Source organism: Dreissena polymorpha, chromosome 5 (assembly GCF_020536995.1).
Source record: "Dreissena polymorpha isolate Duluth1 chromosome 5, UMN_Dpol_1.0, whole genome shotgun sequence".
In the NCBI taxonomy this organism is placed as follows: Eukaryota; Metazoa; Mollusca; class Bivalvia; order Myida; family Dreissenidae; genus Dreissena; species Dreissena polymorpha.
Genome location: NC_068359.1, coordinates 5448485 through 5467068, shown reverse-complemented (window position 1 = coordinate 5467068; position 18584 = coordinate 5448485). Strand labels below are relative to the sequence as shown.

At 35.5% G+C, this 18584-nt stretch overlaps 1 protein-coding gene across 8 annotated transcripts in view; it reads right to left on the bottom strand.

The window, feature by feature from the left end:
• The window catches only part of LOC127882338 (filamin-A-like), a 114654-nt gene extending 102781 nt beyond the window's left edge, over window positions 1-11873 (bottom strand). For 5 of the 8 annotated variants that reach the window (XM_052430908.1, XM_052430911.1, XM_052430912.1 and 2 more), the window contains exons 1-2: window positions 11486-11873; window positions 6745-7206 (exon numbers count right to left, since the gene is read on the bottom strand). In XM_052430908.1, coding sequence (XP_052286868.1) covers window positions 6745-7078 — 334 coding nt within the window. In that variant the 5' untranslated portion in view covers window positions 7079-7206; window positions 11486-11873. Of the gene's footprint in view, window positions 1-6744; window positions 7207-11103; window positions 11229-11485 lie in introns of those variants that run through there. The other 3 variants (XM_052430915.1, XM_052430914.1, XM_052430909.1) reach the window with 2 other exon arrangements.
• Between the last annotated feature and the right edge of the window lie 6711 nt (window positions 11874-18584).

The window sequence follows — 18584 nt, the reverse complement described above, 5'->3', positions numbered from 1 at the left end:
TCCATTAAAGTTAATGGATGCAGATGTACATGATCTAATGCTTCAGTGAATCACACAGTGTGAATCGAGATAAAAACAGTAAGTATCAACAGGTAATATTCAGAACATAAAAAGTACTCCAGAACCATGAAAATAAATGGACTTAGAGATGAGATAATGAGAAAATAATTCATTACAAAAATAAATAGCAAAACAAAAGAAGAAAAGCTACAGGAATACAAAAAATGGCTACAAAAACTCTGATATGACAGGCAAGGACATCTGATGGTATATACAATTATGCAATATGGCTCTGCATTGAAAAGTGGTATAGTTTTTCGTTAAATTAATGATTGTGTCACATCACACAAGGCCACTAAGAATATAAGTTGAATTGTTTTGTGTTCTCCGACACCAACTTCACCAAAGGTGATTCATTATGAACAGGGGTGCTTTTCTTCTTAAGATGAAACAGCGAAAACATACCAAACATACTGGTATTCCACATATTGATTGCAATCAGATCAATAAATGTGGAATTTATTGATGAAATCATTTTCTCACTCGAGAAAAGTTGAATTTCCTGGCAGAAATTACAAGCCATCTATCAATCTCCATATAAAAAACCTTCCTGACAGGTGCTCTTCTAAATAAAGTACTAGAATGTGTTAAATGATACCATTTATGAATGCTAGTTGACATGGTCTTTATCAGACTTCTTCAATTAACACCTTATTTTTTGTAGAACTTTTAAGCTCTTTTCAGGTTGTTCATGTATGCTTTATTCAACTACCAGATTATGAAAATTGTGTTACTATGACATAATTGATATATCTAAACGAAGATCTAAAACTAAGTTAAAATATTTAGTCCATTAAAGAAAAATTGCTTTCCCTTTCATGGGAGGATTCAGGCCACATCAAAACAGACAGTTGACAAACAGAGATGTGGCAACAAAGATTAACAGACTGTACTACACCATCCAGCCTTGAGCCATACTGATAGGGTACATTTGTATCATCATGATAATCAATTAAGGACAATCCTCCCCTGCTATTAAAGCCATACAAATGACCAAACTGACCTTTATATCTGTCCACTATAATAGCAAACTCATTACAACTAAACTTGCAAGGATAACCAGAATCCCAAGGATAACCAAAATCCCAAAATCCCAAGGATAACCAAAATCCCAAGGATAACCAAAATCCCAAGGATAACCAAAATCCCAAAGATAACCAAAATCCCAAGGATAACCAAAATCCCAAGGATAACCAAAATCCCAAGGATAACCAAAATTGTATTTCAGGTATCTGAAAGACAGTGCTATTTACTACATTAATTACAAGGTTCATGTTTGTTGATGTTTTTGGCAAATATGAAAAATGTAAGAATTGACAAAGATGGCGCAATCTTAATCACTTTGATTTCTATTTGTTTAACCCTCTTTTAGACCATATCACCTTATTGGTTCAAAAAGGTAGCATGTGCCTTATGATTGCAATGTCACATGGTATCGTTTTGCACCAATGGGGTTTATTCAACAACCAACATGATAAATATTAGCTGCTTCATGAAATGTAAGATGCTTCATTTCCCACACAAAACAAGTCACCTACCCACACTTGGCTAACAGGTTGCCATTGACCCCAACCCCTGAGTGGTCAACTTTCAATAGGGACACTGCATGATATAATCCCCAGTTAGTAATTAACAACCTCAAGCCCCTTATCAAACCCATTTCCTGGTGTGGGAGAGCAGATCAGCCTAACATACACAGCTACACACCTTCTGTAGGCCCATAACAAGCATCACTTCATTGACTTGTAATTCTTACAAGATGTTAAGTTTAACTCCAGCAGGTAATTTGAGACCACATTGACAAATCAAGTTGGTTTATATGGTCAGTTTTTAAAGACAGCAATTTCCACCAGGTATTGACTTGATTTCAGATTAGTCTAAATATCAGCAAAGCATGTTATTTCTTATTTTAGAAGCATAAGCAAGATAGGGACTGCATGATGGCATGTGTTAAATGAGGCAAATAACTCAACAAACAACTTGTATCTGCAAAGATAAGTGCTACAATTAGATAAGTTATCTTTCTTGAATAAACTGTGCAAGTGCTCAACTGATATCCCAGGTATTTGCTTGGCTTTGACGTTTTCCAGAACCCTCCTGATTTATCATCTATTGCATTTGTTTGGGCAAGTATTTCTGTTAAAAGTTCCATTCAAGTTTGGCATGCAATTTGTACAGTAGGGAATTACATAGATCCCAATCCCGAAAGGTCACACAAGTTTTCCGAATTCATCAACAATTTCCTTCTTATCTTCTGGCTACTCAAGAAAGCATTTATGTGTGGGTGGGGGATTTGATTATACCACTACTTATACCAGCATGTGTTCCTTTGTAAGTGATTTATAATGGTATCTAATTGCTGTACAGAAATGCCTTTGATAGTGAGTCAAAAATATGAAAATTAATAGCTTCCAATACATCAGAATGTTCAGACAATAACTCAAGTTACCACAAACATAGGTGCTACCAGTTCTGGACATCAGGACTTTTTAAATAAGAGAAAATAAACTGTGAACATGTTGCAGTTAGAACTTCTTCATATGAATAAAATACCTTCCTTTTAATGTTTACATGCCAATAAATGATTACATTTTAATTCTTATTATTAGCATGTATGCCAATTTAAATCTTATTATTAGCATGTATGCCAAAGTTATTTGTATGAATGGGAAATTATAATAATCCCCACTTAAAATCTTTATGTTTACTTCTTTCTACATTTTTATTTAAGTTTCACATAACACTAAAATCCACTGTATTTGTGATGTATGGTTTTAAACAAGGCAAAGAAGGAAAGACGATTAACTAAACACATGGAAAAACAACATTTAGCATCACATAAATCATGTTCTTACAGCTGCTAAATACCTTCTTATTCTAAATTAAATAAATTATTTTATCTCAAGGATAATAAAACCAACATGTTATAAAGCTAGCAGACTGAGTAATCATCCTTACAATTTAGCAACCTTCATGTCATCATCTGTACCCTACACTTGCAGTCACTGTCCTCCTTTCTGGACACAAACCTAGCCTAATATTGTTGTATCTGGGTTAACCCCTTTGCATGCTGGGAAATTTGTCGGCTGCTAAAATGTTGTCTGCTGAATTTCTAAAATTAGCATTTTCTTTGATTTTTTTCAAAGAATACTACCAGAATAGCAAACAGTTTGGATCCTGATGAGACGCCACGTTCTGTGGCGTCTCATCTGGATCCAAACTGTTTGCAAAGGCTTTCAAAATTCGGTTCCAGCACTGTAAGAGTTAACAGTTCTACTACATATGATACAATAGTTCTATGCCCAAACCTCAATGCAGGCCTTAAAGTGATGATGCAGCATTCAGAAAGTTTGCAGAATGATGGTCTGTTAATGTGCTTCCACTAAGGTGTTCTCTTCCACTAAGGTGTTCTTGAAATATGTCTTTTAAATCTAATTTAAATATACTGTTGCTCCTTCCCAATTCCCAATTGGTTACAGAGCGGGAACCTTGCATCAATGTTCTGCCAGAAAGTGGGTAAGAGGGCGCACACAAATTAGAAATGCCAAATAATTCATACATAATAATAATAATACATACCTTATAATAAGGAAAGATTAGGTACGCACAAAGCAGGTAAGATCAATGACCATGATTTATGTGTTTTTGTAATGAATCTAGTCCATCAGTCTTGTGTAATACATGAAATTGTTTGTGTGTCAATGATCTACCAATAATTACTCATTTGATCATTTATACATTGATTGTACATCATAACACAAAGAAACAGTAACAATAAAATTATTAGAGGCAATAAGTAATTATGCTATATGAATAACATTATGTCAACTGAAGCAATTTGGGAATGGCATTTCTTTAACAATAAATCATTCTTCCAATAACAAAGTTTTAGTGCAAGTGTTATTGTCATGTCCACTGTTTTTTTTAACACAATGGAAGAAATGTTTTCGTTTTCAAACAGTCAATATTTTTTGTCAATTGCTAAAATTTAAGTAAATTTTGTTCATGACTTTATTGCTTAAAATGAGATCAATTCTTTTATTACATTCATGATTATAAATTTTAAACCTGACTGTCAAAACCATTTAAATTGCAATTTCAAAGATACAGTTGCCTGGACATGCAGTATTAAATTTAGTAAACAGTTTCAAAAATAATGTAATCTCCATTAAAATAGATGCAAAAGTATTGATTCTATCTCTAACATTTCAACATAAAACATGAAAACTTGATCCATCCATCAACAGAACTGCAGTATACAGCATGTTGTGTGTGGTTGACATTTTAGTACATGTATCATATTGCATCAAGCACACCTTTGGTCATAATAATGAGTCTAATCAGGTGAGATTTGCCATGAAATTAAACTTGATTAAAGAAACATAGCAGGCATTGTGAGAGTTTAAGCAAACAATATCCCTGTGGTTATTTGAAAGATGAGAAAGCTCAAGCACTTGGTAGAAGAAAATACTACAAAATGTTTGAAAAATGACTTTTCTGTCTAAAGCAATGACTCAGTACGCAAGTGATTAATTATTTGTGACTTGCAACATACCTGTGGATGTTAAAGGTTTCTATAGATGAGACTACTGGTATGTATTGAATAGTTTCAACCCTAATTACTTGACATGCAATTATGATACATTTTTTATCAAATTAACAATTGCACTGTAAGACCAAGGCCAGAAACTAATTTTCAAGAAACCCCTATTTAACATTAAAATGACTTCTTTCACTGGCATTAGCATACACTATTAGTCAGGAACAGATTATCATAGAAGTTTAACTTTATAAGTTTAATTGAGTTAAATCAGTCTTTTGAAAATAATAAAGACCTCGATTTACACACTCCCAAGCTTGTGGTTACCTTAAATTGCTAAAATTAATGACCAGAAATTGTCTTATTAGGGGTTATACAGTATTGTATGCACATCTGATACAATATATTTTCCTGCTCATGCAAATATGGTGTATAGCATAGGGTCCATTAGGTCAACTAAGTGATGAAATTGTCACTTCTCAAGCCATCAAATCAAGCTCAATGGGTATTCAAATTGGTAATGATGTCAATAATACCACCCAGGAAGATAAATACTACAATAGTAAACTACCTCACTCTGTTCAAAGAGGTTTTCGTAAGTTTTCTTAAACCATATTTAAGTTACAAGAGAAATGGTATTAAGACTTTATTCTACATTTATGGTTTGGATTAAATCACAAAAATCAGATGATGTTGATCTTGGATAAAAATGTTAACAATCTTCATTTGTCATGGTAAGGGGTGTGAAAATGGGCAGGAGGGGGCCTGAAAAGGGACAGGGGGGCCTGCAATGGGGAGGGAGACCTCTGTTGAGAAGAACTGTTGCAAGGTTAATTTTGCACATTAAATTCCCGGGTAAATGATTAAGTTTCCTTTCAAATAGCAATGTTTACAAGAAAATGTCTTAACTCAATAAACGAGGCACAAAAGTACATGTTATTCTACAATGAATTGAGTAGTGCAGAAATTTAGCCGTACAGTCTACATTTAAGAATTTGGTATAAGTTTTTATTTTCAAGTATTTGCTGAGAATTGTTTTTCATTATAATGCTAGTTACTACCAAAAGAGCCATATATTAATGATATATAACAATAACTCCTGTTTAAGTTAAAAGTTTTAACGCTAGCCTGATAATGCATCGTCCAAATCTACAAAATATTTCTTCTACCTTTTTCATCTTCATTCAGAACCATTAATTAACACACTGTAAATAGATTTACCCAAGTATGGGAAGTGAAGTAATAACACAGCGGTGCATCACTGATAATGGTACTACACCCTTTCATTACAGTGACCATAAAGACTGCCCCAAGCTGAGGTGATATTTTTCCTTGAAACGGAAAATCTGTTTGCATCAACTTTATTCAAACAAAAGTTAACAGCATAAAAAAGTTGACAGTGTTAAGTTTTCTTTATCATACTTATAGTGCTGCAAAGCATAATATTAAACTATTTAGCACAAACTGTAATTACCACAGCAAATATATAAGTTGTTCACATTGTTGCAAGAAAGAATAAGATACAGCACTATATTGAAATTTCAATAGCTTAGTTTTTAAAATGCATATTTTGGCTATGTTTCAATGAATACTATTAAAAGTTCATTACACACCTTTTAAAAGCTTAAAGGTAAATAGCTGCTGTTTCACCTGTATTATGGATAAACACTGCAGTTGATAGTAGGGTTATGGCAATGGATCAATACACATTTTCCTAAGTGTGTGCATGCCCTAATTAGGTCAATCAGATGGAGTGAGTTGTGAAACACTGTGATTTGATTTTGCTGTAGCAACATGACCTACGTTTTTTAAAGTGTTTTTGTCGTTTTAGTTTATAGAAAGAGCAAACACTCTTGATGGTTTGTAAAAAACGTTAAATTTAAATGGCATAAATGTTCTGTTTAAATTTAATAAAACACATTGTATGTACTTAGTTATCATTCCTATTGTGTTTTCGCCCATGTCTTATACTACCGTGACACTGATAAACGATATTCGCTGAATTTTTACAAACCCATGCGTCAAAAAAAGCTGTTGTCCGAATCATATACCTGTCCGAATAAGTACTACAGTCGACGCACGTTATGCACCTTTGACAGGTGTGACAACGTTAATTAATTGCTCAAAACATTTCTTTGACTTACCGATATTGACAATTTTAATTCCTTCGTCTCTTTCCAGGAATTCCAGCGCCATTGTGACATTTTCTAGCTTCTGTGTGCGAAAATTTGGTCGCTTGTTTACAGACTTGAATTTTTTTCCAGACAACACTTCGACGAGTGCCACCAGCCTCAAACCATCGCTAAAATCATTCTCCAAGTCAGCGATCGTTTTGTTGACAGTCTTTAAATGCTCATTCGCCCATCTTGTGAATGTATTCTTTTGGATAATCTTCCATTGAGCGTCGTCTGCTAAATCTCTTTCCTTCAGCGCCATTTCCTCCTCCTCGTCCAAAAACTCGTCGTCGAATGCACTCATGTTTACGGTTAAGTGGGCGTGTCAACCGATGTAAATTTAACTGACCAATCAGCGGTCGTTCTACTTTAATGAATGGATGGCGGTGGTTCTAAAGTTGCACCTACACCTACTAGATGTGCGATTTGTACCTGAAAAATATAATGTTTAAGTATAAATATGAAAATTATACATAACTAAAATATAATTTGAGGTGCAGCATTGTTATTTGTAATCATTAATGCATGAAGTCGTTTACATGTATTGTACATATTAACCACGAAATCTGAGTGCAAATAGGCCGTACGTGTGGAGTAGCGTTGTTGTTGACATTTGCACAAATAAATTTGACATTGACCATCGGCACTGAAAAGTTATTCAAACATTCATTCATCATACAGAAACACAAATTCGCATAACCTTTTCAAACTTTATTTTTAAGAAAATCATCTGACACACTCACACGTAGGCATAGGTGTCTCAACAAGCGCGCACGTGCGCACATATTTGATTGATGAACTAAACAAATATATACTTTACTCTTGCTAAAAGATCTCTTATTTAGATCGTTGCCGGCAAAAAAAATCCGAGCATGAAAGTAAAGTGACGGATCGGAAGACATGACATGAAAGCCGAGTTTAATTTAGTTTAGTTTAAACTTATTTATTTATTGTTTAGCTCGATTGCATAGAAAGCATAAGGCTTATTTGAAACGCTCTCGAGTCCGTTTTCTGGGACTAAGACCGGCACTTGGTGTCTATGGGGAAATCGAAAGAACGCCCCACAGTGGGGATCGAACCCGTGACCTCTATATCGCTAGGCGGACACCATATCTACTACAACACTGCGACCTTTAAGCCGAGTTTAAAACGTTGTAAGGAACTCATGTGCCTTTTCTCTTAGAAAAAGATCCTAATGAGACTGTATATACTTTATATACAACCTTTTAAAATTATTTAATGGGTAATTATAAAAACAAGAACGTTCTTAGAAACAATAAATATTTTAATGAGTTATATTTCGTAGTGCATTGTTTCGGTCTCTTTCTTCAACACGCCATACATTTAAGCGACAGAAGGCGTTATACTTAAAATCAGACGGAACACTTTTTGTGCTAAGAGATTTATTAGAGGTCAGTTCAATGTTATGCGAATTCTAAGTTAATATGATTCATGTGACCCGCATCATACGAAAATGGGTCTTCTATCCTATTTGGCCAGCGTAGCTCTAGACCAGCCTGCGAAATCGCGCAGACAAGTCAGTGGCTCCGGTATCCGCTATTGAGACCACTAACTCTTGCGTGACTAAGTATCAGACAGTGTAGCTCCTGACCAGACTGCGCTTTTGCGCAAGCGTGTTTTGAGCTACGCTGGCCGCATATGGCATAAGACCCATAATCGCATGACGCGGGTCATATGTGTCGCAGCTTAGTAAAACTGTACTAGAAAATTCCATTTATCTCTAAAAAGCTTTATGCCGTTACCGTAATATTGAAAACCGAACATCATGTATACGCAAAACTAAACTATTAGAAGAACTTATTTGCCATATCTTGCTAATACATTTTTAGGTATATAGTGAATAATTTACTCATGAAAACTCATAAAACGGTATATTTACTAAATGCAAGGTAGGCCGCAAATTAACAACATTATTGCTAACGATAGTTTTTGACATTTTTACCAGCGTTTGTCAGTAAAACAGCACATATGGAATCCGCTGTAGCCGAAACATTTCTCACTATCCGGATGAGGTGATTAGCATCAGTCTAACGGTCTTACACCTATTAAACAATGGCCATCGTCATCTATGTTTTGAAATTCACTGCTATCTTTCATGATAACCAACACCATCCTCATCGTCATCATCAGCAGAACCATAATCTCCATCACTACAAACATCATCATCATCATCATCATCATCATCATCATCATCATCATCGTCATCGTCGTCGTCGTCATCATCATCATCATCATCATCATCATCATCATCATCATCATCATCATCATCACAATCATCATTATCTCCATCACCACCGCCACCATCATCGTCGTCATCACCATCATCAACATCATCATCATCTGATCACATTGTCGTCGTCGTTTTCGTCGTCGTTGTCGACCTCCTCCTCCTTCTCATCATCATCATCATCATTAGGATCATCATCGAAGCTATCACAATCATCGCCACCAACATCATCATTCACAACACATATAAGCATTATAATTTATATTAACAAATCGATCGCAGAGGGGGTATTGGGCAATGGGTTTTTAACTGACAGGAAACGATTCTTTAAAAAAAAACGTTGCGTAGATCAAAGTGTGAGATCTTAATATGACTAAGCGACAGAACCTGAAACTCGAGATAAACAAATGCGTGTTTTGCTGGATAAAATATCTGGTAGAAAGGTGTATTATGAACCAGTGTATAGAACGGTGTCAATATGCAATATGAATGGCTTTTTTTAATGATACTGACTAGTTTACATTCATTTTAACTACATCGAAAACCTTTGGCTAACACAGAGACACACTCGAGTTTGTTTCATGAGACGATCCTGTACTTAATTTATTTTGAAAGATCTTTGGAAAGCTGTCGAGCTGGTGATCGAGTCAGGGACTTGCCGGTCGCACCAACGTAGTTAGCGTCGGTAACGAGAGGCAGGATGGAACAACGATCATTAACCCATTTATGCCTAGCGTCTAGAAAAAAGGCATTGGCAAACAGCATAGACCCAAATGAGACGCCGCATGATGCAGCGTCTCATCAGGGTCTGCGCTGTTTGCTTAAAGGAATTTCTGTAAGAAATATTCTAAATATAGAAATAAATATACTAGACATCCCTAATTTTGGAAATAAATTGATCCAATTTAGAAGGATGGGAGAGTCCACTAGGCATAAATGGGTAAAATGAGTCGTGTTCTGAGAAAACTGGGCATAATGCACGACACTTTACGCACATGCATTATGCCCAGTTTTGTCAGAACGCGACTCAAATATATCACTGGTTGAAATCAATACGATTCGGTTAACAATTGCTAATACGTAGCTTAATACATGTCAACAACCATTCAACATTTCTAAGACCAGCCACTACTGCACATGCGAACCCCCTATTTTGTTCTGTGTCGTTCGTTGCACATTTGAGCTGGGCTTTTTTTTACAGAAGTGAAACAAACAATAATTGTTGATGAGCTGTAAAACAAACCTCCGAATTAATAAAGAATTATGATGTGTTGCTAGGAAAGATACGTTTATTTAATGATGAGCAGAGTCAGCAGTACTGAAAGTTTCAAGGAAGGAATACAAATAATGCACCGTCTTGTGCATGTGCCAACATATTGCAGTGAGAAAGTCCGTGTTTAGATTAGTGAGAGTGTCGGCGGGTGGTTATATCGCTACAGGTAAATGCCATCAACATATTTCACTCATGCACATCCAACTTCCGCCTGTTGTCCTACTGGAAACCAATAGCACGTTCAACCATTGCTTAGTGTTTTTAATGATTGTTTTCTTTTCAGATTAAATAGAGAACAGATTTAGAGTTTGTCTTAATGAATCCTGCAAATTATAAGTTACGTAAACATGTGTCTTGCAAGCGGACGAGAACCTAAACATGATAACGATGGTTGCCGAAAAGTTTGGCGATTCAAGTAATGTTTTGCCACTTTTCTCCAATGTTCGAAGACACTTTTATTTGAAAAATATATGGATGAACATAATATATATTTTCATAAACACCACAACGCGACGCGCTTTTCTAGCAAAAAGAAGAAAAACAACTCATGCAATAATTAAAGTTATCAACAGCATATATGTGTAAAGTTACCTCCCTTAATACATGGATACCATATTTCCATTCTCGGTGAAAGTTAAGGGAAAAGTATCGACAAACTACAATCTTTGTTATAAAAAATGTGTAAGGAACGTCAAAATTGATGAAAACACCACCATGATAAATTATGCTTTATGCAATAAGACACAATTTATTAAATTTAAGCGCTGTGGATCTTCGCAATACTATTACTTAAACAAAACATACTCACGGTTTAAACTTCGGAAACGCCGTGAATCAAACACAAACTTATGTCCCTTATTTCCTAAGGTACTTAGGAAACTATTTTATCAAATGAAATCATACAGCACTCTTATATACTCGCCTTAACCTCTCCAGACACTTACGTAAAGAATGCACGCGCACATGCAACAAGTGGTTTAAACTAATTAGCACGCATGGCTAATGCGGAATACCACAATGTATTTAAACGTAACGATACCGAACGAAGCACAAGTCGACGAGAAAGAAAAAGCTTATTTACACAGAAATTTAGATATATTTATAAACGAAGCATTAAACCCTTAAATCATCGCACGTATACAATTCACATTTCTCACATTAAATAAAGATAAATACAATCTTGAGTCTACCTGTAATAATCGCTCCTTAAATTTTAATTTTCAATCCCAGCTTAGTTCCTTATCTCGAAATATGCCGTCCTGCAGTTCCGGGGCACAGTTAAACTCCAGAGGAAGTTTCCTGAACACAGTTTACTATCGGTGCTTAATATTCAGTAGACTGGTTACATAAATTATTTGTTTTCAGTACGGGCTTTCACCTGGAAATGCGAACAGTCATAACCAGTCTGCTTTCCACCTAGATATTTGGCTGATAAGCCAGTAGGCTTGTTCAACGGGCGATGTGGGCTGAGTTATCCGATTCACGGGAGATGGTACTCCAAATTTGGAAGATCCCTGAAAGCCGATATCCGTTCCGATGTAGTGTCGCTGCCTACTGCATCGACCCAATAACTTTCGGTGTTTGCATGGTGCTAAGGTACTGCCCGTATTTATGAACTACTAGCGCGTGCTTCCACTGGGAAACGCGCCACGTGTCGTGCATCATGTGGTCAGTACATGTGGTATCAGTTATGGACCCGAACCGTAAGCGTGAATGACTAGGGATCGGGGATTTGCAGATAATAGGTAATAATATATGGTAATTGGTAACCATTTTTATCGATGATAGATTAATTAACAACAGTTTGTTTGGAATTGATACAAAAAGGACAAGGTGAAGATGTTATGGAGTGATGCGGTAGTTATTAGTAAGACGGACCTTGATCAATTAAAACAATATAATTACGACATTCATTTGTCTTATTTTCAAACTAAGCCGAAAGCAGACTTAATGCTCGAAATACACGTACACGGATATTTAACTCGCATGACAAATATTTTTAAAATGTATGAAGAGTTTGTAATGCATGTTATGTTTTATAAAATACATTCATATATAATATGTATGTATAAAAAAAATATTTTAAAATGCATAAATTTCATCAATAAAAATAAGTTATATTGCCCTGAAATTTAATAATTAAATATGAGTGTTTTGTTAGACTTATACGTGCATATCGCATTATTAGTACCAGCCAACGCATTTCCTTTTATTTGACCTTTTTCATTTATTATAAACTGAGAAAAAACTGTTAATGTCAGACAAAAATGGATTGACAACAAGTGTTATTTTTTCAAACTTTACAAAGTGGTTGATACATGGACAGCAACTATATGCAGATATAAAAAGGTTTCCTTGTCTGTTATCTGGAGAAACAGTTAAGGCACCAAGGACAGACAAAAAAAATCCTGCCAAAGCATGGCTTGACAATAAGATGTTTTTAAACTTTAAATAGGTAAGTAGCGGATGATAAATGGACAGAATTTATATGTAGATAAACAAGTTTCCCTGTCTGTTATCTGGTGATTCAGTTAAAGCACCAAGGTCAGACATGATCACATAATTCCACACGTCATTCCTTCTGTCTACTGATGCTACTAAACGTTTATTACTCAGAATGTATTCATAGGAAAAGTCAAGGATGCATTGAAAACGCTCAAGACTGATACTGAACAGTCATTCGGTATAAGCATATACATAAATCACTTTTACTTTTGCTGTTGCAACTTGTGGTGGAAAAAGAAGTAGAAGCAGTAATCGCTGTAATGGTCATCATAGTAGTGTGTGTGGGGGGGGGGATGCGGCGGTAGGGTCGTTGGTGGTTGCGAACCGAGGGCGGCAGCAACAGCAGCAGCAGTAGTAGTAGCAGTAGTAGTAGCAGTAGAAGGAGTAGTAGCAGTAGTAGTAGTAGAAGTAGAAGTAGCAGTAACAATTGCTTTAGGAGTATCAGTAGAAGTAGCTGTAGAAGTAGAAGTAGCTGTAGCAATAGTAAGTAGCTGTAGCAGTAGCTGTAGCAGTAGCTGTAGCAGTAGCTGTAGCAGTAGCTGTAGCAGTAGCTGTAGCAGTAGCTGTAGCAGCAGCAGTAGCAGTAGCAAGATGCAGTAGTAGCAGCAATAGCAGTAGCAGCAACAGTAGTAAAAGGCAGTATCAGCAGCAGTAGCAGTAGCAAGAGGCAGTTACAAGAGGCAGTAGCAGCAGCAGAAGCAGAGGCAGCAGCAGTATCAGCACCAACATGAGCAGTAGCAGTAGTAGTAGTTGTTGTTGTGGTAGTGATGCTGATCACGTTGATTGTGATGCATGCACCTGGTTATCACCAGATCTGACTCATCCAGGGGTACATATCAAGCATCTGGCGGCCGCTTTATTTTTGTGATTAACCGCAGGCTTATCAGCATTAGATATAATGATGACTGAAGGCATAAGAGCGCTGATTTAATATGGATTGTCTATGGACATAATTATGTGATGATCTTGATCCGCGAAATGCAGGCGAGAACCGCAATCAAGAATCATGCGGGAGGAGACATGCACAACGATTGTGATTACAAAATTCAATAACAAGCCACACGTTCGACGCATACATTTACATTTTTAAATTATTATTTTTTACATTTTGTGAGCGTAATCTGACAAATGAAATTGTCATAAACTTGTAAGAAGTAATGTTTCATGGTATAAAACATGCATTTATAAAACGTTTTGGTAACATGGCGCCCGTGTTTATTGTGATTTGTATTACGGAAATGGGGTCCGCGAGCATTATAAAAGAAACGTTCATTCACCCCAGACAAATTGTGTATAACCCATTTACTTAAACGTATGTACGTCATGGTTTCACAGTTAATGATTATTGATTCTTATTCCGCCATTTGATTTCGCGGCGAAATTTTGGTGATTGATGCATGATCACTAATTACCATATTAAGCAAAATACTAGTACCTAGATCTCTTCATGGGACTTGTTAATAGATTTTGGAAAGTTTTTTAAGTTTGTAATAAGAAGCTTTAAATTGATAAATGTAAACATCGGAACTAAAAAGGGCCAGCATAACACACGAAAAATATAGGTCTAAAGAGAACAAAAAGTTATCGAAACCCGGGCTCGAACCACTGACCTTTGAGTAAAGGTCTATTTGAAACCACTCGGCCATCCGTGCTGATATACATCAAGCTGATTTTTTTTACTTGATAACTGTATACATAATCCAGGTAGTGTCACAAAAGATTACAATAACATCAGAACTCTCCAAATTATTCAATCATTTCGCGTATGTAACGCTTTTATAATTTTCAGGTTTTTAAATCGTCAAAAGATGGATATAATGGATATTTTAGAGCGTGCTAAATGTTCAGAATTATTGTTTCCTCGCAAATAACATATCTTCAACGTAAAAATACAAATCTGAAACCATTTTTTCAATGCTGTCAATTTACCATACTGTTAACAGGTCCCTTTAAATCCGACCATGCGACGAAAAGAAACTTAAACGATTTATCACAGTATTGAATTACAAATTATATGAGTCGTGTTCTGAGAAAACTGGGCATAATGCATGTGCGTAAAGTGTCGTCCCAGATTAGCCTGTGCAATCCGCAATTTTCCGCTTGCATGACATTTTTCGTTTAAATGAAGTCTCTTCTTAGCAAAAATCCAATTTAAGCGGAAAGTGTCGTCCCTGATAAGCCTGTGCGGACTGCACAGGCTAATCTGGGACGACACTTTACGCACATGCATTATGCCCAGTTTTCTCAGAACACGACTCATGTTTATACCTATACACGTCATTGCTATTATTATCAGAATTGATTATGAATAAATATTTTCTAGAAATATGTAAGTTCTCCTCAGCCAAAGTTTCATGGTTTTCCCTTTATGGATACATTTCGAATTTGTAAATGGTTCCAAAACTAATACATTAGGAAACCAGAATGTGTGTAAAAAATGGTTTTGATGAAAATTATACGCCAATTATAATTCTGAAAATTAGTGTTCTAATTAGCGCTGGAATGCCATGATTACAGTTGACAGGATAAGAGACGTACATGATCAGTACTCTTTCCGGTCAAGCCTTATATTCAATAGTATGTCAATCAAACTGAATAAAAAAAATCATACATTATTGGAGTTAATATTTTGACATGCACAAAAGCTTCCATCAACATAGTTAAAACATCGCATTTTCACAAGTTTTTTTATGTTGATTTTTACATTTTAAACTGGTTGCATAAATGGAACTTAATTCAATAGTCAATTTTTGACAAACAATTCTAAAAATACAATTAATCACTTAAACGTTGTCAGTTGGAAACATAATTGAAAGCTCTACGTTTGTTTCTATTTACTTGCTTCGCCCTTGCATAAGGCGTCAACCCAGTAATTTGTTTCCACAAATCAGATCGATCTTATTTTGTTATGCCCACGACAACGTTACAATTACTGGTATTCAATGATGTGTTTTCGATCATTTTGGCTTAATTTTTTCACATTAACTAATTAAATATGAATCTTGCGAACATTTTTACTACATTCGATCCTATTCCCTAACTTATCTAAATTGCTATCAAAAAGGCTTAAATAAGAATGTTAAATAGGTGTTGGTAAGATAATTCTGTATATGATTGCATAGGGTTATTACCGTACCTGACCGGTACACGCGCTTCTCACTTAAGTGACCAGTGTTCAATCCCCGTTCACGGAAACATGCGAGTTTGGTTATTGATCACCATACCGAAAAGATGGGGTATTGCCCGCATACTCCGGCTTCTCCAACCAGCACAAGACCACACCGAAAATATAAATAATCTCAGTGAACAAATGCCTGGAAGTTGCTGTTTTAATTCCAAATGCTTCACAATTTTCGTATGTCAAATAATTAATTATGTAGGAGTGCTAGGACACACTCTGGGTAATCGATACGTAATGCAGCCCAGACGCGGAAAAACCTCATAAACTTCGAAATGCACTCATTCTTATTTATTCTGGGAAATCGTAAGGTAAATGAAAAACACAACACGTTAAGATATAGAAGCAATATTTATGGCATTTTCCTTTTGGCCGTACATAACTTCTTTTATGTAATAGTTATAATTTTCGTTTGAACATTTAACTATGGTTGGTTTTCTTTTAAATGAACGTGTACTAGACAATTTATTTATTATAAAATATGTATATAGCGTCATTATGTTTATTTGTATGCAGCGGTCTATGCATAACAGCAGCTTAGCAAAATTAAACGCCGAACAAATACCGTTTCGCCGTGAAATACTAGTTAAGTATGTATGTTGTAATTAAGTTATAACAGCATTGTGCGATTTATTTAAACCAACGTGCCTTAATGATCTAAATAGTCAAAAACATTCCATGACAGGCATAATGCTGAAGTAGAATGCGTAAGTGAAGAGAAGTGGAGAGGAGTGTTAATAAAGAATTAAGAATACAAACAGGCGTATCTGCAATATGCACTACACCCACCAAAACATCTGCACTGTGTGTGTGAGGGGCATGCTGGAATGCATGACCACCACATACCGCGCCCCTGTATGCGATCACAATCACAAGTCAAACATTTGCAGCGAGTGTTAAGAGCAAAACGATTGGTTTAAAGCGAGATCACCATTCAAAATGTACTTATAACATACGTTTTTTTTTTATAAGCTTACCGTATGCACACAAACACAAACCCCTGTTTTGTTTCCAAGAAACAGTTTTTAACAAGTGAACCGAAATGTAATCGAATTAACCCTTTCCCAATCAGAAGCAAAGTGAAAATGGCTATGTGCAAACAGCATAAAACCATGCAGAACAGCCTGCGAGTAACTCACAGTCTGTTCAGGTTTTATGTTGTTTGCTACTCATCAGTATCTTAGGGTTGGAAAAGAAATTTTTCAAACTTGAATATATTAAAAAAGAACTTAAATTTAATTTGATTTTCTAAAGGACTTCGATCAAATGTTTCAAAGTGCGTTTCTGAGTGGTAAAGGGTTAAACAGCGTCCTGTTCCAGTAGTTGATTATGAGATTCAATTCATAGCTGTCAACTTTCAAGGCTATATACCCGGTAGTGGGTCAGAGAGTGGCTGAGGTTCCAACGTGTCGTTTGGGAAAGGGGTGGGGATGGATGAAGCCACAAGTTAAACAGTCTGCACCTTCGCATGCAAAGCCATATTTCAAAAACGTTTTTTTTACAGAATTTCCAAAACATACGTTGCATATATTAACCACGATTTGTCATTCAAAATGTGCAACCTTTTAAATGTTACAAGACAATAAACTTCAATTGTTTACATATTTCGAATGTTTGCAGCTTAAAATGCGGAAACTTAACTTGCCCGACGATGTATTACCCAATTGGTCATTGGATTTTCACATACATGTCATAGTTATGTACTTTGTTAGATGCATATCATTCAATTCCAAAGAAACTTCTAAAGAAGCCGATTTACATTATATATAGTTATAGTTACTTTAATTAAAAGTTGTTTATTTGAAATTGAACTTATTTAAAAGATTATCGTAACGTCTCCTTCTACTTAGAAATGTACTATTATTCATAGATAAAGGGACGATACAAATTATGCATGTATTTTTAATGAGGCACAGGCCTGCTGGCCAATTTTATTGATGTTGCTATAAACAATTATCAGAATAAATTATCACAGTCAGTCACGGGTCGTCTAGATTACGGAATTATGTGGAGGAGAGGAAGGGAGATAATAAATCACTGTACTATGTTAATGGGCGAATCTTGTGGTACGCCGGAAGATTTATCTCCTCGAGCATTGCACTTAAATACCTAAAGAAAATTCTGGATATAGTTTCAACTAAATAGGTGTTGTTCCGACACATATGACACCACATTCCATTTTATCTTAAAACTGAAATCATAAAAATGCCCCCCCGCCCCTCTGAAAAACAGTGCATAAAACGGCAAAAATCACATATTAAAGTAATACAATAATAATCGACAGCGTATTAATTGCCAGTATAAATTTAACATTTCTTCCTATATTGACTACTTATTAAAATTATATAATGCAACTTATTGTCATATATTCCCTGGCAATAAAAACATCGAGTTGCTCTTGATTTTTTAAATAAATAATGCGTGACATATATGTACGTTAATTGCTGTATTATGCAATTTAATTGCCATTAATTATGAGGATACATATTAAGGTTTATTAAATACTAACACATGTATTGCTATACTAACACTTGTATTGCTATACTTGCACTTGTATTGCTAAATACTAACACTTGTATTGCTAAATATCTGAACGCAGGGCACAC